The 27957-nt window shown below is 38.4% G+C and overlaps 2 protein-coding genes across 3 annotated transcripts in view; both read left to right on the top strand.

The window, feature by feature from the left end:
- LOC119777317 (gastrula zinc finger protein XlCGF57.1-like) overlaps nucleotides 1-20976 on the top strand; it is a 30478-nt gene extending 9502 nt beyond the window's left edge. Inside the window, exons 2-3 of one of the 2 annotated variants that reach the window (XM_038276147.1) lie at nucleotides 18613-20275; nucleotides 20444-20976. In XM_038276147.1, the coding sequence (XP_038132075.1) occupies nucleotides 18771-20275; nucleotides 20444-20768 (1830 nt within the window). In that variant the 5' untranslated portion in view covers nucleotides 18613-18770 and the 3' untranslated portion in view covers nucleotides 20769-20976. Of the gene's footprint in view, nucleotides 1-18612 lie in introns of both variants that reach the window. The other variant, XM_038276146.1, reaches the window with a different exon arrangement.
- LOC119777320 (zinc finger protein 605-like) lies at nucleotides 1856-27690 on the top strand. The gene is made up of 6 exons (XM_038276149.1): nucleotides 1856-2172; nucleotides 7486-7866; nucleotides 23129-23199; nucleotides 23278-23355; nucleotides 24108-24201; nucleotides 27521-27690. The coding sequence occupies exons 1-6, from the start codon at nucleotides 2034-2036 to the stop codon at nucleotides 27688-27690; spliced, it is 933 nt and encodes a 310-aa protein (XP_038132077.1). The 5' UTR covers nucleotides 1856-2033.
- Nucleotides 27691-27957: the final 267 nt, after the last annotated feature.

Raw genomic sequence — 27957 nt, forward strand, 5'->3', positions numbered from 1 at the left:
CTTTCAACTCCCTCCAAAGATTTTCTATGGGGTTGAGATCTGGAGACTGGCTAGGCCACTCCAGGACCTTGAAATGCTTCTTACGAAGCCACTCCTTCGTTACCCGGGCGGTGCGTTTGGGATCATTGTCATGCTGAAAGACCCAGCCACGTTTCGTCTTCAATGCCCTTGCTGATGGAAGGAGGTTTTCACTCAAAATTTGACGATACATGGCCCCATTCATTCTTTCCTTCACACGGATCAGTCGTCCTGGTCCCTTAGCAGAAAAACAGCCCAAAAGCATGATGTTTTCACCCCCATGCTTCACTGTAGGTATGGTGTTCTTTGGATGCAACTCAGCATTCTCTCTCCTCCAAACACGACGAGTAGTTTTTACCAAAAAGTTCTATTTTGGTTTCATCTGACCATATGATATTCTCCCAGTCATCGTCTGGATCATCCAAATGCTCTCTAGCAAACTTGAGACGGGCCTTGACATGTACTGGCTTAAGCAGGTGGACACGTCTGGCACTGCAGGATTTGAGTCCCTGGCGGCGTAGTGTGTTACTGATGGTAGCCTTTGTTACTTTGGTCCCAGATCTCTGCAGGTCATTCACTAGGTCCCCCCGTGTGGTTCTGGGATTTTTACTCACCGTTCTTGTGATCATTTTGACCCCACAGGGTGAGATCTTGTGTGGAGCCCCAGATCGAGGAAGATTATCAGTGGTCTTGTATGTTTTCCATTTTCTAATAATTGATCCCACAGTTGATTTCTTCACACCAAGCTGTTTACCTATTGCAGATTCAGACTTCCCAGCCTGGTGCAGGTCTATAATTTTGTTTCGGGTGTCCTTTGACAGCTCTCTAGTTTTGGCCATGGTGGAGTTTAGAGTGTGACTGTTTGAGGTTGTGGACAGGTGTCTTTTATACTGATAAGGGGTTCAAACAGGTGCCATTAATGAAGGTAACGAGTGGAGGACAGAGGAACCTCTTACAGAAGAAGTTAGAGGTCTGTGAGAGCCAGAAATCTTGCTTGTTTGTAACTGACCAAATACTTATTTTCCACCATATTTTGCAAATAAATTCTTTAAAAATCAGACAATGTGATTTTCTGGATTTTTTTTTCTCATTTTGTCTCTCATAGTTGAGGTATATCTATGATGAAAATTACCGGCCTCTCTCATCTTTTTAAGTGCGAGAACTTGCACTATTGGTGGCTGACTAAATACTTTTTTGCCCCACTGTATATAAATAAAAAATCAATATAAATATGGTTCAACCATCTGACCCCTCCTTTATTCTGTCTGTTGGAGTTTCTTCAATTGGTTTGGTCAAATGTTTTTTTCTGCAGCAGTGACAGCAAGTATCCTCCTCTTGAGTGATACGGCTGAGTTACTTTGCTCTTCTGTGATGAGGAACCCAGACAAGAGCAAAAACAGCCCTGCTGATTGCTACATTTTAGCAAAAAATGAGGAAGCTACTCCAGACGGCTTTATCATTTAGGCCTGTTTTTCTCTTTCTAACCATAATGCTTCTTTTTGATATGATAGAACAGAGAATTTCATGAATCACTTAAAATCAGCTCACAGTCTGACACATTGAGCTGGGGTCTGTCTCTTCCAGGCAGAGGTGTACAGGAAGCGCTGCTGAGGCTAGGGTGTCTCATTACTTCCTCATTTGCCAGACAGTCACTGTGGTGTTGGATGGGAATTCTTTACTTTCTTTAATAATTCTTTGTGGGGAAACAACTTTAGGCCAGAATGAACTTCATATCTTCAGGTTTCTTGGCAGGATCCACTCGCTCCTCAAAATCAAGGACAGAGTTTGGTGCTTTTATGTGAAGTGTCCTTTATTTAAGAACCAATAGAAAGTCTTTCTGCTGTGTTTGTCTTTCAGACTGCCTGCAGGATTCTATTGGAAAAGAGGAGGATTTCTCTGACCAGCAGCTCTGTGGACAGGAGAGGAATTCCAGTTTGGATCAAGAGGAACCAGAAGCTCTGCAGATAAAAGAAGAGCAGAAAGAACCAGAAGATCCCTGGACTAAAGAGGAAACCATGGAGCTCCCCATTAGTGAGCAGGAAGAGCAGCTTGTTCTGAAGCAGCAGACTGAAGAGAAACCTTTCCCATGTTTGACATGTGGAGAAAACTTTCTTAAAAAAGAACATTTAATGGATCACATGAGAACTCATACAGGTAAGAAGATTTATGAATGTCTGTGGGAAAATGTTAACAAAGAAATCTAGACTTGATAGGTACATCAAAGCCTCCTACAAACCTCTTAAAAGCACTTCTGCATTATCCTTTGTCAGCTTCATTTTCTCTATCTTTCATATTGATTCTTTTTTTCTCTCCATTGAAATAAAATGTCTCCACGGCCTCCTTCACTAAAACAGCGGCCATTTCATGACACTTGATCATAAATGTGTAAGAGCTTAGAGAGCAGCAGCTGAGGTCATTCTCAGCAGGCATGCTCTTCTTCTCGTAACACCGGTTCAGTGAAAAGCTAAAGGGCTATTCCACCTGTTTTATTACAGCCTTAAGTGTCATTTATCTGCTCTTCATGAAAATCTAAACCATTCAGATGCTTAAAAACTGGTTTATATTATTTCAAGATAAAAGCAGAAATTTTAAAACTCCCTTTTGGTTTTTTGAAAGCTTTTTCTGCTTTGTGAGATTCAATAAAGAGCTCTGGAAGGGCCTATTTTTATTTTTTGCATCTGGGCCACATATTTAACCTGGCATAAACCAGATTGACATGTAGTTAAATTCAGTTCCTACACCGTATGAATCTGGGTATCGTTCTGTAGAGGCTGTTAGCAAAAGGGAGGATCATTCAGTACAGTTCTTCCAGCTGATTGGGTATCCATCTCTCATGTCCAGCTTTTAGCCAACCACAGCAGCAGTAGCAGCTGACCAATCACATTCTTCATTTGTTTCAGTATTAACTGATAAATCAATTTCTTACCAAATCCGGTTGAGAGGAAAACACAAACATCTTCTCCATCCACAAAGGCAAAAATCGTGTCCTTTTGCTCATTTTTCTAAAGTAATAGAGGTATTCCAGCTAAAACAGGAGCAGACATTTTAGTTTTCTTCAGCCTTCTGCCTCTGGTTAACATGTCGTCATCCAGGTCTCTGCATTTCAAATAGTTCAAAAGGAACAATTGGCTTTATCATGTTTCTATTGTCATCCTCTATGATATCTAAATGCTTTAGACTTCAGGTTTATCACAGTGATGCACAGTTGCTTCACCTCAGACCGAGTCATTAAATAGGAGGAGCTTGAACTGTATGAATATTTGTCATGAGAATAACAAAAAGTTTGTCTCAGGAATGTAGTGTGGATTAGTTTTCACTCTAGCCTTTAAAGTGAAGCAGAAATAAACCGGGGAGGGAAAAGATTGAAACTGTGTTTTGTGATGGAAATCAATATTTCTTTGGGAGAATAATGTGATGGAAAATGTCATCTATGTTAACTTCATCCTGTTTTTCTAAGATGTTCTGCATTACCCATATTGTGTCTTCAGAAGAGGAGCATTGTGTCCTTTTACCATCCTTTTAAATCTTTCTCTTCTTATTGTGTCTAAGGAGTTAGAGAAGGTTTACAACTAGCTCTGTACTGAGGTCAGCGAAGACAGAATGCTGGATAAAGAGCTGGATCAGAGCAGAATGGGATGCAGCTCTGGCTTTCTGGAGAGCACCTCCCTTTTATTTTGGCCTTCTGTAATAAATGTGTGTGCAGGTTGTTGGGGCGTTGTTGGGCGACACAAGGATGAGTGTTTCTAAGCACCTGGTGGAGAAATGTCCTGGGTCCTGAGTAGCGAGGAAACAGGAAGCCATTCTTGTGGGATGGAAGAAGGAAATGCTGAAAACAAAGAAGATTGGAATAAAGTTGAATCAAAAACAAAAAAGGGGGAGTCCAACACAGAACAATTAAGATGAACAATCTAGAAATTCTACAGGAAAACAAAATGATAACAAAGTAATATGGAATATTACTCGACAAATATGGAAAATGAGGGAAAGGAGTAAAAATGAAATGCTGTAACTGTGGTGGAGAACATCCTGCTGCGTATCACGGATGTGAAGAGAGCAAAAGATCTGAAGAGAGAAGAAAAGTGAAATTAGAGCTCGGAATAACTTTACTGATGCTGCAAAAAGAATCCCATCCCAGTCAGAAAGACCCAAATCAACAGTGGTGAAAATGAGCCTTGCAAAATCTCTAGAGGAGCGTCCCAAAATGGCAGAAGACTCATTCATTGTAAAAAAAGAAGGATTTTGTACTTTTCATGGTAGAAGTGATCAATTATAGCGCTCAGACCACAAACTGAAAAAATCCGAATAATAGTGAAAGCTGCAGAAAAGTACAGGGATTAAAGTATTCTGGCCCTAAGCCAGATTTTCAGCTGGTAGCGATTAGGGGTGTAAATAATAATCGTTTTGTATCGATGCATCGATCCAAAAGCCGACGATCCGATGCATCGACACGTCCGCAAGATAATCGATTAATGTTTTTTTTTTCCCTCCGGTCTATTTTTATCCATTTGCTCCTGGGCGTAATTCTCCCTCCCGTGCTGCGGTGCCGCTAAACCTATTTTGCCCTCCTACCGCGCTTCCTGGTTATACTCTTACAGCAGTTTGTTGCAGCAAGCTTCACACAGACATTTTTAAATTATGCTCAGTATAGGGCTCGGGATCCACGTTGCATTGTGGGACGTCGCGGTCATATTGACGGCTACGCAAACGTAAACATAGCTCTGATACAACGTTGTTGTTGAAACAAGAGACGTAGAAGTAGAGAGAAAAAAGATGTCGAAATCCCGAAAAAGATCTGGAATTTACCAGGACACATTAAATAGAGAAGCCTCGGACCGGTATGTTGACAAAATCAGCATTATTAATAATTTGGATCCATATAAAGTTCCAAACAATGAGTGGAGCACCGATGAGTGAGCGCCTATACTTCAAAACAGTTCCGAAGCTACAAGTCCTTGGAGTCTCATATGCAGTTCATGAATGGATGGGTTCAGGAGCTGCAGATCATAAAGCCAGCAAACAGTGGGAACACAGTAATCCGTACGAAGGTAAGCTGTGATCAGACGGGCTCTGGAACCTGCTAGTTTAGCAACCACTAACTGCTAATCCTAACAACCACTCACGCATGTAATGTACTTTTAACTAGCTGCTATGTGTTTCAAAGGTGTAGTTAGTAACGTTAACTGCCAACCCTCCGGGTTTCTCACGTATTTGAGCCTTTTCCCGCTGCCGTTTTTATTGTTTTCCCGTAAAAGATCCCAACTTTGAAGGAAAGAAACAAAGTAGGCTATAAAATAAAACCGTGCATCTTTACCTTACCAGAATGAAAATGCAGGGAACACACTCTCAATGACATTGGAATACTGTGGAAAGTTATGTTCGGTCGTCTTACAGCCGCGATCCAAGCTAGCCGACGACTCTTTTTCTCTGACGCTTGGTCTCCATGGTTACGCCTCCAGGCAGGAAAGCGGTGGAAAGTTAACCCATTTTCTATGTTTTTCCCATGGCGATCATGTGTTGAGCTGTTACAGCCCACAATACAGCAACGGTTTACCATGGTTGAAATCAAGTTAAGGTCAAATTAATCAGGCTGAGAAGGAGTACAGTATGTGGTAGTCATAGGCAGTAGTCTGAGCCGCGGTAAAAGAGGCCGTCAATATGGCGGCAACCTAAACTGCTTACGTCATGACGACCAAGCCCTATAGAAGCGTGGTCTGGGCTACACGCTGTGGGTCTAGATACGGCCGAGGCGATGAGGAAGTGGCGGCGAGTTTAGTCCGACGACGGAGGGACAATGGGGCAAAAAGAGCGGAGATTCAGCTGGAAAAAGGCTCCCAGCGTTCTCGCGCACCTCGCTATTCTAGCGGGTCAAACTTCACGAGTTGATTTCCGCAATTTCGGTCATAAAAACAAAACAAGCCGGCCTCCTGTCTGGTGCACTGTTTGCGGTCAGCTACAATCTGGGAGAGGAGCAGCGGAGCGTCTCTCAAGGGGCGGTGACGTCAACACTCTGGAGCCTTCTTCTTCTTCTTTTTTTTAATGGCGGTTGGCAAACAACTTATAGTTGCATTACCGCCACCTTCCAGAATGGAGTATGGACCAGACAAACTATTATATTCTCCCTAAAATACCCGTTCTTCTTAGAAAATTAAAAATACTACCAAAAACTACATCCCCAGATGACCTTTGAAACAATTCCCTTATATCTAGTTTATTTTTATTCCTGTCTAACTCTCTACACAACATCTCTCTTTCCTGAATATATTTATTACATTCTAAAAAAATATGTTGGAGAGTTTCTCTGGAGCCGAGGTATTGCATTGAACTCATTACACTGATATTGTGCAGTATTTCTGCAGTATTTTTTGATGCAACTTTTCTACTTCTGTTATTTGCTGTTGTTTCTAAAGAAAATGCATAATGATTTTACAGCTTTCATTGATTTATTTCAAACTTGAAACTTTGTTTAGCCTGTAAGGTGTAAAAAAAATAAAATAATAATAATAATTAAAAAAAATTAACCGATTAATCGATTAATCGAATCGAATCGTGGTGTATTCTTAAGTATCGAAAATAATCTAATCGTTGGGTCAGGAAATCGATACTGAATCGAATCGCCATGATGGATGTGATTTACACCCCTAGTAGCGATTGCCCATGGCTTAGGGTGACCAGACATCCCCGATTTCCAGGGACAGTCCCCGTTTTAGACCACCTGTCCCCTGCTAAAGCTGTCCCCACCTATGTCCCTGATTTTACCGTTTTATGAATAAAGGGGAAATGTTGCATAGAAACTGTTACTATAGTAACAGAAACAGCTGTTAACGTATAGATGAGGAGCAGAGCGCTTCAGTTTGAAAATAGACGAGGAAGTTGGTTATCACAGCCGGCTGGATGCAGCTACCCTGTGTTACCCCGATATCCCACACCGTCTGTCAGCGCTCCGCTGCGCTCCTCCATCTGACCCCTCCTTTATTCTGTCTGTTGGAGTTTCTTCAGTTGGTTTGGTCAAATGTTTTTTTCTGCAGCAGTGACAGCAAGTATCCTCCTCTTGAGTGATACGGCTGAGTTACTTTGCTCTTCTGTGACGAGGAACCCAGACAAGAGCAAAAACAGCCTCTGGCTCTACTGGAGATCAGCTCAGGCAATTCTTTACTTTCTTTAATAATTCTTTATGGGGAAACAACTTTAGGTCAGAATGAACTTCATATCTTCAGGTTTCTTGGCAGGATCCACTCGCTCCTCAAACTCAAGGGCAGAGTGTGGTGCTCTTATGTGAAGTGTCCTTTATTTAACCACCAATAGAAAGTCTTTCTGCTGTGTTTCTCTTTTCAGACCACCTTCAGGATTATGTTGGAAAAGAGGTTTTCTCTGACGTATGCTTTTACGTAGTTAGATCAACAAAAGAATAAAGTGAAGTGTCCTTTCTTTAGCCTGTAATAAAGTTTTTCTGCTGTGTTTGTCTTTCAGACCGCCTCCAGGATGATCTTGGAAAAGAGGAGGATTTCTCTGACCAGCAGCTCTGTGGTGAGGAGAGGAATTCCTGTTTGGATCAAGAGGAACCAGAAGCTCTGCAGATAAAAGAAGAGCAGCAAAAGCCAGAAGATCCCTGGACAAAAGAGGAAACCATGGAGCTCCCCATAAGTGAGCAGGAAGAGCAGCTTGTTCTGAAGCAGGATTTTGAAGAGAAACCTTCCCCATGTCTGACAGGGGGAGAAAACTTTCTAAAAAAAGAACAGTCAATATCTGACATGAGAAATCAAGCTGGTCAGAAGATTTATGAATGTTTGTCCTGTGGAAAAATGTTCACACAGAAATCTAGACTTAATCTTCACATCAGAATTCACACAGGTGAGAAGCCTTATTCCTGTACATCTTGTAACAAGAAATTCACTTGCAAAAGTAATTTGACTTCTCACATGAGAATTCACACTGGTGAGAAGCCTTTTGAATGTTTGTCCTGTGGAAAAATGTTCATACAGAAATCTATACTTAATCATCATATCAGAATTCACACGGGTGAGAAGCCTTTTTCCTGTACATCTTGTAACAAGAAATTCACTCGCAAAAGTCATTTGACTTCTCACATGAGAATTCACACTGGTGAGAAGCCTTTTGAATGTCTATCTTGTGGGCAAAGCTTCACCTCTAAGACCCGTCTTAATCATCATATCAGAATTCACACGGGTGAGAAGCCTTTTTCCTGTACATCTTGTAACAAGAAATTCACTTGCAAAAGTCATTTGACTTCTCACATGAAAATTCACACTGGTGAGAAGCCTTTTGAATGTTTGTCCTGTGGAAAAAGCTTCACTGAGAAATCTACTCTTAATTCACACATCAGAATTCACACAGATGAGAGGCCTTTTTCCTGCACGATTTGTAGCAAAAGTTTTACTCGCAAAAGTCATTTGACTGCACACACGAGAATTCACACGGGTGATAAGCCTTTTGAATGTCTATCTTGTGGGCAAAGCTTCACCTCTAAGACCCGTCTTAATTATCACATCAGAATTCACACAGGTGAGAGGCCTTTTTCCTGCACAATTTGTAGCAAAAGTTTTACTCAAAAAAGTCATTTGCATAAACACATGATAATTCACACAGGTGAGAAGTTGTTCTCCTGAACGATTTGTGACAAGGGTTTTAAACAAGACGGTTATTCGGTTATTCAGATGACATTTATTCATTCATGATGTGGAATGATTTATATTTGAGGTGGGCATATATTCATTTCTGTAGTCTTGGAATTAATCTAGATCAATCTAGATTAAAACGGCTGATTTGAATTCTGCCAAATGGCTTCATGAATCACAATCAGAATAACTTTATCAATCCCTTGAGGGAAATTGTTTTCTTGCCATGCGAAAGAAATTTACAGAAGAGGGGAAAAATTAGATTGTGAGTACAAATAAGATATAAGAATAAAATCTGATAAGGATGATATGTGTGTGGTACCTAAATAATAAGTAAAAGTAAGTCTTTGAACTGGTGCATTAGACCAGGGGCTCATCTCCTGTTTCCAGAATGCATCACATAATACTACTGAAAGCAACATTTTCAAAAAGCATCCAACTTTACCCACATTCACCAAAGCAATCATCAAGAAGCAAACATAATGTGGTAATAATTTGCTGTGTCTTGGTAAAATGAAATTTAAAATGACTAAACATGGCCTACCTAAAGTGAAGGAGTGCAGTTCCCAGCTGGCATCAATGAGGTGTCCACTAATGCTGAGGTAGTTCTCATTATAGACAGATGTCTAGTGGTCCCTCGTCAGCGCTAAACACGTCGCCTCAATCAACTTTAGCAGCTTTCTCTGCAGCGTACTGCTCATTTATTCTCCTCCACAGTTAGACGCCACAGGTATGAACACTAGTTCCATGTTTGACTGGTGAGAAAATGTCCATCTAGAAACTCCTTCACCTCACTATATGAGAAACTCACAGGTTAATGGTCTTTTTCAAGCAAAGTTTTGAGAAAGCCATTAATTAACAGCTCTTTTTACATAGAAACTAGAACAGATAAGGTGTTCTATTGTAAACTAGTAAATATTCAGGTCCTGGGTGAATATGTGGATGTGAACATTTGAAAGTTAATTATTTTGGACCTGAGTAAATTAGTAAGAAAGTTGCCTTGACAAAAAAAGGTGTTTGTATTCATCATTCAGATAAAAGAACCTTTTAGCTGAATGATAATCTATTGGTTGGAAATATTCCAGAAACATACATTCAGATAAAAATATCCTCAGATGAAAATAAAAGCAAAGGTAGGACAGATTTAATGAGCTTTGCTCAGTTTTGCTGATTATTCTGGGGGATTTTTTAAGAATTCAGCTGCAAATGATCAGAGTTTTGCTAATTCAGTGTCTTGTTGGCTTTCATTAGCAATGCATCAATCAGCCCTGCTACGTGTGTTGTTGAAACCAGGCCCACCAAAACTCCAACTTTATTTGGCCCAGTGTTAGAGCTATGGTCAATAGATATTAGAATGAAGTAGATCATCTATAGAGGAGTCTCAGATGAAGATTTGGGACATATAGAAGTGTGTGTCAGTCTCAGAGTTAGTCAGCTACAAGCTAATTAATGTTGTAAAGTAGCTCCAGCCGCCTTTAAAGGCTCTGGATTATGGGGTTAAACTACGGGACATCAAAGAACTCAGTTTAGAGGCTGGAGTCTGTAGTTCAGGGAAAATGAAGTCCTAAAATGATGAAACATGTTTGTTTAACAAGATAAACAAGATTGATGATGTTGCTGTTATTTTACTGATCAGTTTGAACCTGCTTTAACTCGGTAAAAAGCCTTTGTTTTAAAAATGTATTAAAGAAATCTGACTCTCCTCTAGAAGTTAAAAGTTTCTGCTTTTTAGAGATTTTTGAAAGTATAATTTTCCTTTGAACTAATTCTAACAGTTTTGTTCTTGATTCTGTAGATTTTCTATTTTATACAACTGATTTTATGTTTTATATTCTGCTGTGGATGTTTTTTATTATTGTAATCACTTCTAAATTGATGAACAAGCAGCAATAAAAAACTCATGGATTGAAACAATTTGCTTCTTTTTATGGTTTCATATTAATTACAATCTTTTTCCATGTTTTCTCTGATGTTTTCAGACAAACTAAAGCTCTAAAATAAATAGTTTAATTCATGGGCGTAGGTTTGCATAGGGACCATAGGGACATGTCCCTACCAAAATTTTGAACCGACCTAATTGTCCCTACCAATAGTTGGATGTGAGCAACATGTTTATAATTTACAGCAGTAGTTGTTGCAGCAGTGGCTTCTTTTCCTCTCGCAGCTCCTCTGCCTGGTCTCTCCTGTCCCTTTCATGTAGCAGCGCATGGAACTGTGCTGCGCTGTTTAACTCCACTCTCATTGGTTGTTCTGCCTTAGGTTCCGCCTTCTCTCCCTCTGATTGGCTGTTTTCTAGTCCGCGTGTGCTTGGAGCACAACATTGAAAATGTATTCACATTAGAATGCTGCGGTTATTATTAGGCTACAAAACAAGTCCCAATAAAAAAAAAATAATATCATGTACACTAAAAAACAAAAACCTTTTTTTTTTTCTTTTATAAAACGAAATATTCTGAGTCAGCCAGGAGTTCTGAAGACTGCTGGAAAATTGGGCAAATAAAGGCTGTAAGCCATCAACATTCCTGATTCTTAGCCACAGCCAGCTAAAAAAGAAAATGTGAGGGTTTCCTTTTCACCAATATTTAGTTGCTGTTACTGTTTTCATTTTTTGATGACTCTTTGAGGAAGTTCAGGTATAATTATTAGCAGGTGTTATTTCTCTTATAGAGTATAACAACAAGAAATGGTGGCTAAACATCTGCTGTTTATCGTTTAAAAAGCATAATTAGGGTTCCACATAATAATAGTTCTATTTTATTGGCTATTTATACTTCTAGAAATAGGATAAAGACAAGAACAAACAGATGAAGAATATCAACATTCATTTTATCTTACATAGATTTCCACACAGTCTATAAGTAAATTAGTACAAACATTAATGTCTGGTAAAAATGCTTGAATCTGGCTGTTTATTTTTGATATTATTAAATTACAGATAAGATATAAGATAAGTTATATTGTCTTTTATAATTGTTAAAAGTGATTTTATATTTGAATAAACTTAGGCTCATTCTTAGTGTTGTGTTTGTAGATGATGCCACTGAAAAAGAAAATAGACAAAAGGAGCTATTTAAACAGTCAGACAGTAAGCAATATAGGATGATGATAAAAGGTTGTGTTACATTTAATCCTTTACTATTAAAAATGCACTTATACATTATATGATTATAGGAAACACAGATATCCAGTAATAATGATCGAGGGCAGCTTGTAGGTGAAGCAGCTGGCCCTTCAGTGCTTCAGGTGATGTCTAAATAAACCAGGTGAAACTAAAATATTTCCACATGAGGAGTTCTGGATGGAGAATATTGACAGACAATTTTTTTTAATCTTATATATTATATATATATATATATATATATATATATTGTATTTTTACAATTTTGGTATAATTACTGATCTAAGTTGATTGCTCTATAGGGGAAAGGGACATTTATTTTACATTTATATTATGTTTTATAGTCTCCATTCACCAGTTAATGATTAATCACATACTAAATTAGTTGACAATTATTGAAATAATCAATTAATACGATTCATTTTTCAGTCCCAGATAAAATACCTGAAATGTGCGACACAGAGTAACTACAGCCCAGATGTTCAACTTTTATAGTGAAGTTAATATTTTAATGAATGTATTATTTTGCTTGATATAAAGAGAGCATAGTAGGTAAAATATAAGAGTGGGGTTTAACTCTGCACAATTCTATATCTTCAAAAGAAAATACTGTATTTACCTTCTCTATTAGTCGTTCAAATGAAACCATTTACAAAGTGGAAAACAGTCCTAATTCCACATTCATCAGAGCCGGTGATGCTTCAAACATTGATAAACAACATCTAATGAGTGTAGTGCTTATAACATTTTTATTAATGTAGCAAAATTATACTTTTCTCTTTTAACAATGAATTCGTCTTATCAGTACGGATGCCCACATCGAGCATAAAAAAGGGCATGCATATTGCAGCACCAATGACACCCGACCAATAGTGTCCCCACCAAAGTTCAAATCAAACCTACGCCCTTGGACTAACGTGTCTGCTGGCTCTGTTCTTCAAGCTTTTGCAAAAGCCGGCATTATTTCTGAGGAGCCGCCCGGCACGGAAAGTAACTCTGACAGCGAAGAAGGGGAAACTGGCATGTCTGATTTAGCGCAGCTGTTTAATTCAGAGACAGAGGATGATGACTTTGATGGGTTTGATTAATACTTTGTAATAAATACATAAATAAAGCACAATCATAGTCAGTTTTGCTCCCGCTCTATTTTTCTACCTGAAAACTTAATTCAACAGCAGCCTCTGGGCGGGTCTCCTCCTCTTCATCGCGGTGGCTGGCAGGTGTTTTTTCATCTAAATAATCTAAATCTTGCAGCTATATTTGCTGTGATCAGTGGGAATAAAGTAGTTTTAATATGTTTTTAAGTGAGAAAGTCCACCTGAAAACTTAATAATTGCAGTCAGTTCATCCAGATTATCTATTTCTGTCGGAGGCGCTCAGACCCCCACATACCAGCGGTGCACCGACAGCAGAAATCCCTTCATCAGCAGCCTCTAGGCTGGGCAGCCTCTGGGTTCACCGCGGCTGCTGGCAGGTGTTTTTCATCTAAATAATTTTAGCTGCAGGCACCAGGATACCGGTAATAAAAGCGAACATATTCCGTCGGTAGGTTTCAGGATTTTAAGTTAATTTAGGAGTGATCACAGCGCTGTGTCATCTGCGATGTGTCTGTCTCACGGCCAGCTCCCAGGTTTGATTAATACTTTGTAATAAATACATGAATAAAGCACAGTCATACTCAGTTTTGCTCCCGCTGTATTTTTAAATACGCAGTAGAGGTATTTAAAGGTAGTAGAGGACATGTACCGGTATATAAAAAACGCGCCCTATAGTCCGGTGCGCCTTATGTGTGTGTTAAATACAGAAATGGGACACATAACTGAGACTGCGCCTTTTAGTACGGTGCGCCTTATGGTCGTGAAAATACGGTAATTCCTGTAAATGTTTAGAGATTTGTTTCTTTAAAAGCACCATTGAAAGTAAAATTCTTTATTATAATATAATATATATATATAATATATAATACAGTGTAAATATGTTTAATATCAGGTTTAAAAACTGCCTTTTTGAATTCTTTAACCCATTTCTCTCTCATCCATCCATCATTTTAAACAGTTTCTTTTTTTTTTTTTTTATCTTCTTACCTTAGACCTTCTTTTTAGCCTCTTAACTTCTCATCATAATGTTTTATCTTATCTTTAACATTTTTGATTTTTGCAACATTAAAAGAACCTTATTTTCTTTGCAATTGATCAAAAATTTCTCCTTGGGCAGTTGACAATTCCCTGGAACCTTGCCTTTGTTCTACTTCACTAGAACTGCAAAACCTTTCACATTATCTACAGGTAATTTACTGGTTTCCAATATGCACACCATTCCTCTGGTGCCGACCTGGATAACTGGGGGGGATCCCACTCTAGATTACCGACGTCTCAGTAAAATGAAGTACCTTCTGGTGGCACCTACAACCTTCCTCTCACCCTTAGAGAGAGCCTCACGTTCCTATGCGAGGTCTTTTGGTTCACAGGTGGAACAAAAACAGAATTGCCTTTTGTGTCCCCAAGAGAAAAGTTATCTTTTATTTTCTATGTATATTGCTTAGTATTATACTAATTTTAGTGCATTAAAAAGATTATCCTATTAATCTTTATTTTATCTAGTTTCTTATTGTTTTGGTTTGTTTTTTTGTTAGATTACATTTAAAAAGAGGACTTTGTTTCAGCTAATTTTCCAGTATTTGATCTCTAGTAATCTTTAAATCTGTAAACAATCTGTTGTTTTGTAATTTAGTTTTTGAAATTTAATTTAAACTGAGCCGACAAAAGATTAATCTCACCGTCTCAAAAAAATGGTTGGTTTTGATCCTCCTGCTGACCTCCAGGGACCTCGATGCCAGAAGTCCTCAGTCCCTTAACCTTCTAACGGGGTATTGAGGCTGGAAGACTGCTTCCTCCAGGTGGTTCCTGACACTTCTGACAATCGCTGTCCTCAGAAAAAATCAGTCAAAGAGAATCGTGCATTGACAACGCCAAATTGTCGTGGAAAAAAATATTCAACTAATCATCCTAGTTAAATAAACGGAGATCGATGGATTTCACTCAGTCGGCACATTTATTAATATCTTTGCAAAGAGAGAACAGTTCATCATACAGCCCTTATGGCATAGCATTCTGCTCTGTTCTGCATGAGCAGCGTTCGTCCCCCTTTACTTACAACAATGGGAACTAGGGGTGTAAATAATAATCATTTTGTACCGATGCATCGACACGTCCGCAAGATAATCGATTCATGTTTTTTTTTCCTCCGGTCTATTTTTATCCATTTGATCCTGGGCGTAATTCTCCTCCCGTGCTGCGGTGGCGCTAAACCTATTTTGCCCTCGTACCTCGCTTCCTGGTTATACTCTTACAGCAGTGTGTTGCAGTGAGCTTGATGCAGACATTTTTAAATTATGCTCAATAATGAAGCGTGGTCTGTGCTACACGCTGTGGGTCTAGATACGGCCGAGGCGGCGAGGAAGTGGGGGCGAGTTTAGTCCGACGACGGAGGGACATGAGGGCCAAAAAGAGCGGAGATCCAGCTGGAAAAAGGCTCCCAGCGTTCTCGCGCACCTCGCTCTTCTAGCGGGTCAAACTTCATGAGTTGTTTTCCGCAATTTCGGTCATAAAAACAAAACAAGCCGGCCTCCTGTCTGCGGCACTGTCTGCGGTCAGTTACAATCTGGGAGAGGAGCAGCGGAGCGTCTCTCAAGGGGGCGGTGACGTCGGCACTCTGGAGTCTTCTTCTTCTTTTTTTTAATGGCGGTTGGCAGACAACTTATAGGTGCATTACCGCCACCTTCCAGAATGGAGTATGGACCAAACAAACTATTATATTCTCCCTAAAATACCCGTTGTTCTTAGAAAATTAAAAATACCACCAAAAACTACATCCCCAGATGACCTTTGAAACAATTCCCTTATATCTAGTTTATTTTTATTCCTGTCTAACTCTCTACGCAACATCTCTCTTTCCTGAGTATATTTATTACATTCTAAAAAAATATGTTGGACAGTTTCTCTGGAGCCGAGGTATTGCATTGAACTCATTACAGTGATATTGTGCAGTATTTTTGCAGTATTTTTTGATGCAACTTTTCTACTTCTGTTATTTGCTGTTGTTTCTAAAGAAAATGCATAACGATATTACAGCTTTCATTTATTTATTTCAAACTTGAAACTTTGTTTAGCCTGTAAGGTGTTAAAAAAAATAATAATAATCGAAAGGTTAGGTCAGGAAATCGATACTGAATCGAATCGCCATGATGGATGTGATTTACACCCCTAATGGAACGTAGTCAGACGCTTTGGTTAAACAGTAACATGTTATGAATAAACCTTGAGAAAGAATCTGGTATGTTATGGGAAGAAGCTATGTCTGGTCTACAAACACCATCCTGCAGAGAATGGTGCGGCCTTGAGAGAGAAACGGCCTGAGTGAAAACTTTTATAGTGAGTAAATAGAATAAGTTAAAATATAATAAGAGAGAAATCTAAACTTTCCAATTATATTAGGGCTGCAACAACGAATCAATAAAATCGATAAAAATCGACTTTTAAAAGCGTTGGCAATGAATTTAATCATCGAATGGTTGTGTCGCGCGATTAATGCGTCATCCGCCGCCGCCGTCATCACATCCACTTGACTGAAATGGGGGAAGAAAAAAAATACAGCAGAGCGATTCAGTGCCGCAGGTGCAGTGTTGCCAACTCAGCGACTTTTCAGACCCCTCCAGCGACTATTTTTCAAAAAAGCGACTAGCGACAAATCTGGTGACTTTTTACGTTGTCACTGGCGGCTTTTGGAGACTTTTACGTTAAAGCATGTATCGTTCCTACTCTGCTGTGAGGCGCCTCCCCCACCCCAACCCTGTTCTCCCGCAGGAGTCCCTCTCAGCGCTGCAGTCAGAGCCGCAGGATGTTTCAGCGTCCAGACGTAAAGAAGATCCTGCAATTTATGGAAGTAAAGCAGAATAAAATCCAGCAAGATCAGTAATATGTCAATTAGGGCTGGGCGATAATTCAATAACGATATATATCGATCGATAGACGTGTGGCGCAATAGAAAAAAAGAGGGTCGATAAAAAAGAAACGCAGTTTTCCTTCCTTCTCATTGTAGCCTAGCATGTAGCTTTATGCTAGTCACTGCTTCCTCCCAACCAATCACAATCGCGGACCCAGGCATGCCGTCACAAAGCGCCGCCCTCTCAAACCACAACACAGAGCACATGAAGACGTCGCAGCAAGGAGAGGCGGAGGAAATTGTTTCAAAAAAGGGTTTTTGTAGTTCGGCAGTCTGGCAGTATTTCGGTCCTGGCAAGTCGGACCAAAAACAAACCACAGTCATCTGTAAAATGTGTCAGGAACCAGTGAAAACCAGTCTGATAACACAACCAACTTTTTTTTTTTTTTTTATCATCTCAGCCGCTCCCACCCGCAGGAGTACGAGCTGTGTAGGCCATGACGCGGCTCTCCTCCGAAGAATCTTCGGGAAATATATATATATTTTCAGTTCTGGGCAGTTTCCCACGTAGTTCTAACAATTGAGATAAAAATGCTGAGGGGCCAGAAACTTCAAAGTAATAACTCAGGTTAAAGCAGGAAACGGGGGCGGCGGTGGGGGGGGCATTTATTTATTTGTTATATTTATTTTGGTCACTTTTCTGGTCACTTTAGTTTATTCTTTGTCAGTATTTCATAACATAACTCAGGTCTCTTAAGTTATTTTTCTTTAAAACAATTCTGTTATGGTTAAAAAAGTTGGTTAAATAAAGATTTAATTCGAAGTCTGTGTTTGTGTTCTTTATTAAAATTAAATCATTTAGCAATATTATAAAAAGTCCAGGCAGAGCTGCACAAAAAAATTGTTTCAAATCTTTTCAATAATTATCGATATCAATCAATATGCATTTTTTTTTATCGATAAGCTTTTTTTCTATATCGCCCAGCCCTAATGTCAATGAATTATCTGCCACATTCCCATGTAAATATCTGTCTTTGGAGGATGTGTTTTTTTTAGCACCCCTAGTTCTCTCATTTTTATTCCAAATACAATTTATAATTTGAATCACAGGGCTATTTTTATCTCTATGGTTAAAAAATCCCCATCATCATCCAGCAGATGTTCAGTTTCTGCCCAAATATTTTCTTTCTGTGGATTTTTGTAACAGGAATAACTAGGATCAAACATAGTTTGTATGAACTCTGTTTGTTCTCTGCTTCCAAACTCATCATCTCTTCATCCATTCCTGCAATAAGAATTTTCTTTAAAAGTTGTGAGATTCGTTCCTCGGACCTACCCGCTCCAGCCGGTGAACAATACCTCCTTAACGACCAACCCTTAACAATCATAGACAGGTTTCAGGTATTACAGGAGACAACCCCCCCCCCCCCCCCCTTAATGGCAATCCCCCCTTTAACGACCGACCCCTAGCATCATAGACAGGTTCAGATATTACAGGCTAACGATGGAACTAACGACCCATTCATCTGTTACCATTGCATGTTTCCAAGCGATACAAGGCGTTGTCTATATAAGACTCAAACTCACTGCGGATCCAGACATTTGAATTGAGAAAGCTTCCTGGAGAGGTGGCGAAACGTCTTCAAATCTTGAAAACCAAGTCCAGTGGATATTTTTTGAATTTTTACGTGATAACATTGGGTTTGTTTACTGGGAGAATGAAAGTAAAAATAAGTTTAAACATAAAAGTTGAGGTTCAAACCTGTATGTCAGGGCTGAAGTGCCTGCTGGGAGATGTAGTTCCAGTCTGTTTATATGTAGTTGGATTATCAAAAGAATGATTAAACTGGAGTGTCCTTTATTTAACCACCAATAGAACCTCTCTGTTGTTTGTCTTTTCAGACCACCTGCAGGATTATTTTGGAAAAGAAGAGGGTTTCTCTGACCAGCAGCTATGTGGACAGGAGAGGAATTCCAGTTTGGACCAAGAGGAACCAGAACCTCTGCAGATCAATGAAGAGCAGCAAGAACCAGAACATCCCTGGACAAAAGAGAAAACCATGGAACTCCCCATAAGTGAGCAGGAAGAGACAGATACAGGAGGGAAACCTTTCTCATGTTTGACATGTGGAGAAAACTTTATAAAAAAACAACATTTAGTGGATCACATGAGAACTCACAAAGGTCAGAAGGCTTTTGAATGTCTGTCGTGTGGAAAAAGCTTCACTCAGAAATCCAGTCTTGTTTCACACATCAGAATTCACACAAACGAGAAGCCCTTTTCCTGTACCATTTGTAACAAGAGTTTTACCCACAAGAGTACTTTGAATTGTCACAAGAGAATTCACACTGGTGAGAAGCCTTTTGAATGTCTGTCCTGTGGAAAAAGCTTTATGTATAAATCTCATCTTTATAGTCACACCAGAATTCACACCGGTGAGAAAGCTTTTCCCTGTACCATTTGTAACAAGAATCTATCTGACAAGTGTAATTTGACTTCTCACATGAGTATTCATACAGGTGAGAAGCCTTTTCCATGTCTGTCCTGTGGAAAACGCTTTGCTCAGAAATCTACCCTTAAAACACACATGAGAATTCACATGGGTGAAAAGGCTTTTTCCTGCACCATTTGTCACAAGAATTTTACTGCAAAAAGTAGTTTGACTTCTCACATGAAAATTCACACAGGTGAGAAACCTTTTGAGTGTCTGTCCTGTGGAAAAAGCTTCACCTCAAAGTCTTATATTAACAAACACATAAGAATGCACACAGGTGAGAAGCCTTTCTCTTGTACAATTTGTAGCAAGAAGTTTACTGACAAAAGTACTTTTACTTGTCACATGAGAATTCATACAGGTGAGAAACCTTTTGAATGTCTGTCCTGTGGAAAACGCTACATTCAGAAATCTAGTCTTAATAAACACAGGAAAATTCACACAGGTGAGAAGCCTTTTGAATGTCTGTCCTGTGGAAAACGCTTCACTCAGAAATTTTGTCTTACTACTCACATGAAAAGTCACACAGGTGAGAAGCCTTTTTCCTGCACAATTTGTGGCAAAAGTTTTAATCTAAAAGGTAGTTTGACAGGACACATGAGAATTCACACAGGTGAGAAGCCTTTTAAATGTCTGTCTTGTGGAAAAAGCTTCACTAAAAAATCTAGTCTTAACACTCACATGAGAAAACACACAGGTGAGAAGCCTTTTTCCTGCACAATTTGTGGCAAAAGTTTTACTGTAAAAGGTCATTTGACAGTACACATGAGAAGTCACACAGGTGAGAAGCCTTTTGAATGTCTGTCTTGTGGAAAAAGCTTCACTAATAAATCTAGTCTTAACACTCACAGGAGAAGTCACACAGGTGAGAAGCCTTTTTCCTGTGCAATTTGTGGCAAAAGTTTTATTACCAGTAGTAGTTTGACATCACACATGAGAATTCACACAGGGGAGAAGCCTTTTGAATGTCTGTCCTGTGGAAAAAGCTTCCGTCAGAAATGTGATCTTAATACTCACATGAGAATTCATAAAGGTGAGAAGGCTTTTTCCTGTGGAATTTGTGGCAAAAGTTTTACTCGAAATAGTCTTTTGACAAGACACGTGAGAATTCACACAGGGGAGAAGCCTTTTGAATGTCTGTCCTGTGGAAAAAGCTTCCGTCAGAAATCTGGTCTTGATACTCACATGAGAATTCATACAGGTGATAAGGCTTTTTCCTGTGGAATTTGTGGCAAAAGTTTTATTACCAGTAGTAGTTTGACATCACACATGAGAATTCATACAGGTGAGAAGCCTTTTGAATGTCTGTCCTGTGGAAAAAGGTTCCCTCACAAATGTGTTCTTAATACTCACATGAGAATTCACACAGGTGAGAAGCCTTTTGAATGTGTTTCCTGTGGAAAAAGCTTCACTCAGAAATCTCATCTTGATGACCACATGAGAATTCACACAGGTGATAAACCTTTTTTCTGCACGATTTGCGGCAAACGCTTTACTAGAAAAAATAATTTGACTGTACACATGTACAGAATCCACACAGGTGAGAAGCCATCTCCTGAATGATTTGTCCCAAAGGTTTTAAGCGAGAAGGTAATTTGAGTATTCAGTTGACATTTATTAATGCATGATGTGGAAGGGTTTGTATTTTTTTTTAAATAATAGGGAAATCATATTTTAATGTCAAATCATTGTTGCTTAAGTATGTATGTAAATGTACTCTTTTATCATACGATATTGTCCAAAAGAAAATTTCTGTAAAAAAAAAAAAAAATCTGTCTTAAAATCTTTGGGGTTTTTTTTCGTTATCTTTCGCAGGCCAGTTAGTTATTTCTTCTTGTACACCTAAATTCGGCAAATCATACATCAACAGTCATCTGTCAGTCAAATTTTTTCAATCATCGCATCTTGATTCATATGTCGCAGCTAATATAGGTGAAGGTTAAAATAAGAAATAAAAATTATTTCCTTTACCATTGAGTTGCGTCCCAGTGTTCACGGGGATGGACGTCTGTGTCTTCAGCAGGCGTAGAGCTAACAGAACTGGCAGCGTTGCGAGGCAAGGGCTCAAACATGTACGGCTGGAAGCCTTCTACACCAAACCAAGCTTCTGCCGCCCTGGCGTCCTTTTCTACAACATCTTCGTCCCCGCTTTCCTCCTCTAAATAAAAAATGGATGACGGAGGAGACTCATCCACGACCTCCGACACTAAACTCTCCTCCTCTTGCATGTTTCCTCTGTCCATAGCGTTCCTTGACAGCGTCGTTTCTAAGTCACCAATTTAGTGCTACTTGGTCCCAATGGAATTTCCCATTGGGACCAAGTAGCACTAAGTTGCTAACTGGTTAGCAAAATGCTTCCAAACATCGGCACCAATTAAACTTGCTTGTGAACCTTCTGCCACAACGACCCGCCCTCTTGATAAACGACCAATTACATTCACTTTATTCACTCGTGTAAAGTCGTGCACTACTCGGGAGAATATGGAAGAATATATACGGTTAGAGCAGCCATTTCCCTACAACTTTAAAAACATTCGTGTCACTTAAGTTACAGCAGTTAGATGCCACAGGAATGAACATTACAGGTGTTTTCCATGTTTGACTGGTGGTAAAATGTCCATCTAGAAACTTCTTCACCTCATTACTTGAGAAACTCACAGGTTAATGGTCTTTTTGGAGAAAAGGAGCAAGTTTAGAATCCATACAACAAGCAATTGGGAAGAATGTTTAAATTGAAATAAAAAATCCAGATGGACACTGCAGTGGTCCATCTGGATTTGAACTTTTTCTGGATTAATTTACTCAGAAAAAAAACTAAATTTTATTTTTAAACATGAGAAATCTTAGCTGAATGATTGATTGCTATCAGTTGGATATATTCCAGAAACAGATTTTTATTCAGGTGAAAATATCCTCAGATGAAAATAAAAGCAAAGGTAGGACAGATTTAATGTGCTTTGCTCAGTTTCTTGATGTTTTTGGAGGATTTTTTAAAGGTCGCCTGCAAATGTTCAGAGTTTAGCTAATTCAGTGTCTTGTTGGCTTTCATTAGCAATGCATCAATCAGCCCTGCTACGTGTGTTGTTGAAACCAGGCCCACCAAAACTCCCACTGTTTTAGCCACAGTGTTAGAGCTATGGTCAATAGATATTAGAATGAAGTAGATCATCTATAGAGGAGTCTCAGGTGAAGATTTGGGACATATAGAAGTGTGTGTCAGTCTCAGAGTTAGTCAGCTACAAGCTAATTAATGTTGTAAAGTAGCTCCAGCCACCTTGAAAGGGGGTGCTGGGATTATGGGGTTAAACTACGGGACATCAAAGAACTCAGTTTAGAGGCTGGAGTCTGTAATTCAGGTAAATTGAAGTCCTAAAATGATGAAACATGTTTGTTTAAAAAGATAAACTAGATTGATGATGTTGCTGTTATTTTACTGATCAGTTTGAACCTGCTTTAACTCGGTAAAAAGCCTTTGTCTTAATAATGTATTAAAGAAATCTGACTCTCCTCTAGAAGTTTAAAGTTTCTGCTTTTTAAAGATTTTTGAAAGTATAATTTTCCTTTGAACTAATTCTAATAGTTTTGTTCTTGATTCTGTAGATGTTCTATTTACCTGCTATGATTGAAAGTAACTATCACCTATTTTATACAACTGATTTTATGGATTATATTCTGCTGTGGATGTTTTTAATTATTGTAATCACTTCTAAACTGATGAATTAGCAGCAATAAAAACCTCATGGATTGTAAAAATGTTTCTTTATCTGGTTTCATATAAATTAGAAAGAATCTTTTTCCATGTTTTCTCTGATATTTTCAGCCGAACTAAAGCTGTAAAATAAATAGTTTAATGGCATTCACCTTCTGTCTTCTCCAGTCTTTCCTGTTGCTCCTCCATCAGCATTAATCTGTTTGCTTTTTAGAGCCTGAGTTCAAATCTGGCCATTGGATAAATCCTCCTTTGCTTGTTGGAGAACTTAGATCAGGAAATAATGTAGGTACGTATTCTGGCCCAGTTGGTTCGGCTCCTGATAAAACAAGTGTTTCAGTTGCTATAACTGTGTGAGTCCAGAGCCGCTACAACCAAGCAACTAGAGGAATGAAGGATCTAACTATGGCTATGTTCACAATGCAGCCTGAAGGGACCCAAGTATGATTTTTAATTCATTTGTTGTTGTGTTGCCCATATGCGATCTGTATCTGATCTTTTCATGACAGTCTGAACAAGAAAGATCAGATTTTTTCTTTTCAAATGCAACCCAGGCCACTTGGCTATGTCCTGAATCCGATAGTATCTGATCTTTTTAAATGCGACCTGTGTCTAAACGGCCAGGTTACATTCATCCAACCGAGATAGATAGAAGGAACAGGGATAGGACAAAAGAGAAGAGGTTAGGAAGGAAAGGAAGATGATAGAAGAAAAGAGAAGGTGGGAAAAGCAGAAAGGTGGAAACTGAATAGAGGTTAGGTGGAATGAAGGGAAGGGGAGAGAAGAGGAGACTGAATGAAATTGTTTTATTTAAAATATATATATATATATATATATATATATATATATATATATATATATAGATATATTTATTAGGGAGATTCACTGAGCCTCGTGTGTTTTTTGGCTACATTTGGAGATAAAGGTTTGGCTCTTTATCTAAATACAAATAATCAAGTACATTGCATGTTTGACCACGTCTGCCATAAAACCTATTTACATAAAATGATTAGATTTAAAAATAATTCAATTTTTAATTATAATTTGAATTAATGTGTTCTTCTGAAATCAATTTATGATTATAATTTTAAAAAATGAATTATTCAGTTTTAAGTTATTAATAAATAGCACAGTCTGTGTGGTTCAAAGTACTTTAATACTGAAATTAATAAAAAACCAAATTGAATCAGCAGAGATATCTGGAAGAGGGTCCAATGGGTCTCATCAGAAAGAACCAGAACGACATGCAGACTGCAGTGAGTGGGCGGAGCCAAGATACCTGGACAGGTGAGGAACAGTTTGGACAACATCCTGAGGTATTTATTTGCCCTTCTAATATTTAGTTTGGATTTCATGCGATGGATCATCATAACATAAACTCTTTATGGAGAAATATGCCCAGTGCAACCGGCTGCTTTCAGAGATAACCTAATGTCTAGATACCTGTTGCCTGAAGGCCTTTTAGGTTTGTTGGAGAACATTCTAGAAATAACCCGACAGGAAAACCAAGGAACAGAGCAGACATTGATGCATGTTGGTGGTAAACTTCAACATAGCAGTATCTGACCTCTAACATCAGGCAAGTGCAGCGTCTTGCCCAATGACACAGAGACGTACGGAGCTGCAGCTTGAACAGACAAATCCCTCCTCCTGAGCCAGCTTATGCTACCGTAGGGATGACTGAAATTGCTGCTGCAAACCCACAAAGAATTCACAGTGCCTCTTAGCTTCACTCTGGAGGAGCTGCAGAGATCTACAGCTCAAGTGGAATAATCTGTCAACAGGATAGAAATCAGTCATCCAGAAATAAGCCTCTATTAAAGTCTGAAATTTGACATTAAAACCCCATATTATTGGGAACTGCGTTTAATTATAATTGGGAACATTTATATTTAAATCTTTACCTTCATTTCAGTCTTTAAAATATGTGGATATTTATTTGTACAATCATTGCATCGTGACGGCACAGAGATGCTATGGATGGTGAGCTAGAATGTCCTGCTGCAGGGTCAGATTATGTTTCTGAATGCTTTTAGTTTTACCCTAAATATGTAAAACAAAACTGAATTTTTAATGCAATTAATCTAAACCTTAGAAAAGAAGTGCTTTTTCTAGCTTTTAATTTCCCCACACATTCCAAATTAGTCAATCCTTATTCTTCAAAACAACTCAAAATAGGTCTACTTATAGAGAAATTTGTTAAATTGTAAAAGGTTTTCCTGGTCCTGCAATAAAGGGGGGAATATTAATTACAGGCAATTTTGATATTGGTTTATGAAGATTTTTAAAAGCCATTTAACATTTCCTACCACTTTGCAAACCTGCAGTGCAATTGGATCCTTCACAAATCATCTAATTTAAATACAAGAAAGTATGGGGTTTTAGCGTAACAAGATGTAAAAAATGGAACATGTAAAATCACACATCAGTTAAAAACGATCAATTTAAATAATTATAATCAATAATAAGCATAATCAATATAATTTTTCGTAAATTTTCCTTGTTCAGACATTTACAAAAAGAAGTGCTTCAGCACAATAAAGGACAGGGAGTCAGGAGATACTTTTATTAAAATGAAATACAATTTTTAGAGAACTTTGCAGATAAAAATCCCATTTTAATGACCACCTTATCTTCCCTTGAAAAAGCCTTAAATAAGCAGCTATAGAGTGAAAGTATACTGAGAAATGATACAGAAACTCATCAAAACGCCTGAAAATGTCAGTTTAATTCACCTGCTCCATAACAACTGATGGTTTTCTTAAAGCTTGGCTAGAATCATCATCTTTGACTTTGCCTTCAACTCTAAAGCACAGAGGTAGGTACTGACTAAACTCTGCTTCTGTAACTAAAGCATCAAATATGAAAACATAATCTAAGGTGGCTTTCCTTTAACAAAGAAGAACTTTAATAAAATGAACAATTCAGTGTGAAATCAGTGGAACGTCTTTGGCTTCAAAAGGGCAAATAAATATGAACTAAAATAACTAGAGCTGGTAAAAAAAACAACTAAATGCTAAAATTAATTTACAGCATCGAGCTAAACTGACTAAATAAATAACTTCTCCAAGTCGATGCAGACTACAGTTGCTTCATGTAAAACACTGTACCAAATCTTTACGTCTGATAGTCCCTCTATGTTCAATGAGCTCATTCTGCTCCTCCAGAACAGATCTGATCACCCATTCAATGTGCAACAAGTTAACACTAATTATTAGTGTTTATGTTCAAATTAAAATCCTGTTTGTGAAAAATAAAGAGGATAAAAGTTACAAAAATAAATAAATCCACATCATGGATTCTATGAGATGATGAATATTTGGTCCAGCAGGTTAGGTCAGAGAGGATCAGCATAAAGGAGTCTCTTCTAAGAGTCCGCAGAGATCCTGGATCAGCAGCTCAGCTTCTCCTGGTCAAAGGAACCTTTTCTTCCAGGTTGGTTTCAGCATCTGCTGCTCAAACTGAAGTTAACCGAACAAAGCAGATCAAGAACCTACTCTTTGACAAATGTACTGAATATTCACCTTCCAGCTGAGAACCAGAAGGCTGAAGACCTGCGTCTCACCAGAGGGGTTTCAGTTTGAGCTTTGGCTTCTGGGACGGCCACCTTCCAATCTTCTTTGTCGCTTCCTTCCTGTCTGCTGCTCTGTCCAAATGTCATCCTTAATTACTGACCCCTTACATTCTTTATCTTTTTCAGTCCAGTGATGTCCATTGTCAATGTTTATACCTTTATTTTATGATCTAATTTACTATTGAATAGCTTTTCTTGTATTTTTTTACGGTAATTGCTTTTTTGCACAATTTTTTAACTAATATTTTTATTGTTGCCGAATATAAGAGATTCTACAGATGTATTTTTTATACACATATTTATTGTTTCGATTTATTGTTTAGACGGCTATTTGGATTTCATTTTGACTACAGGTACCTCTAATCAGCTTTAAAAGCAAAAGGAGAACATTTTAATATATATATCTAATATATATATATATATATATATATATATATATATATATATATATATATATATATATATATATATGTATATATATATATGTATATATATATATATATATATATATATATATATATATATATATATATATATATATATATACATATATATATATATATGAAGGAGGAGCTAGAAAAGATGTGGAAAGTAAGAGCAGCAGTGGTGCCAGTGGTAATTGGAGCACTGGGGGCTGTGACCCCCAAACTTTTATATCTATATATATATATACCGGTATATATATATATATATATATAAAACTGTTTTCTCACCCCTCATGGGGTGGTATGTGTCATCCTCAAGCTCGGGTCCTCTACCAGAGGCCTGGGAGTTTGAGGGTTCTGCGCAGTATCTTAGCTGTTCCTAGGACTGCGCTCTTCTGGACAGAGACCTATGATGATTTACCTGGAATCTGCTGTAGCCACTCTCCCAATTTGGGGGTCACAGCCCCCAGTGCTCCAATTACCACTGGCACCACTGCTGCTCTTACTTTCCACATCTTTTTAAGATATATATATACATATAAAAGAGTTGAAAATGTGAGACAAACCTTTTCACAGACTGCAGCTTAACCTTGTCTTTGTCCTTTAGGATGTCCAGCATGCTGGGGATTTCTGCAGGCCTTGAATCCTCAACCATCTGATCTTTCTTCTTCCCTCTCCTCTCTTTTATCAGCTCTATGGAGGAAAATGTTGGCTGTAGTACTGGCCCAGGGGGAGGAGGTGGTGGGGGAGGGGGAGGAGGAGGGAAGTTTGTGTTAGCAGCTACAGTGATATAAAATTTACCTACAACTTTGAGTAAAATAAAGCTCTTTCTTCTGAAAAAAGTGGACTTTACTTCATTTGTTTAAATATACATAACTGACAACTGGGATGAAATTAAGTGAATGTTACTTAATATCTTCACAACTGATATGTTTTATTTAAATCAAAACACACTTAACGGTAAAGTAAGGTTTATTTGATGTTGCAGCGTTGCATTTTACTCAAACAATTTGCATGCAAATACTTGCAATATATATATTTTTA

This window comes from Cyprinodon tularosa, unplaced genomic scaffold, assembly GCF_016077235.1.
Source record: "Cyprinodon tularosa strain WSP-4 unplaced genomic scaffold, ASM1607723v1 ctg1220, whole genome shotgun sequence".
Classification (NCBI taxonomy): domain Eukaryota; kingdom Metazoa; phylum Chordata; class Actinopteri; order Cyprinodontiformes; family Cyprinodontidae; genus Cyprinodon; species Cyprinodon tularosa.

What these genes read in the sequence shown, in the direction of transcription:
- LOC119777320 (XM_038276149.1), top strand. Translation starts at nt 2,034, where the DNA reads ATGGAGCTCCCCATTAGTGAGCAGGAAGAGCAGCTTGTTCTGAAGCAG. An exon ending in TCACATGAGAACTCATACAG is followed by an intron (nt 2,173 to 7,485) that starts GTAAGAAGATTT and finishes TTTGTCTTTCAG; the next exon opens with ACCGCCTCCAGGATGATCTT. An exon ending in TCACATCAGAATTCACACAG is followed by an intron (nt 7,867 to 23,128) that starts GTGAGAAGCCTT and finishes TTTGCTTTTTAG; the next exon opens with AGCCTGAGTTCAAATCTGGC.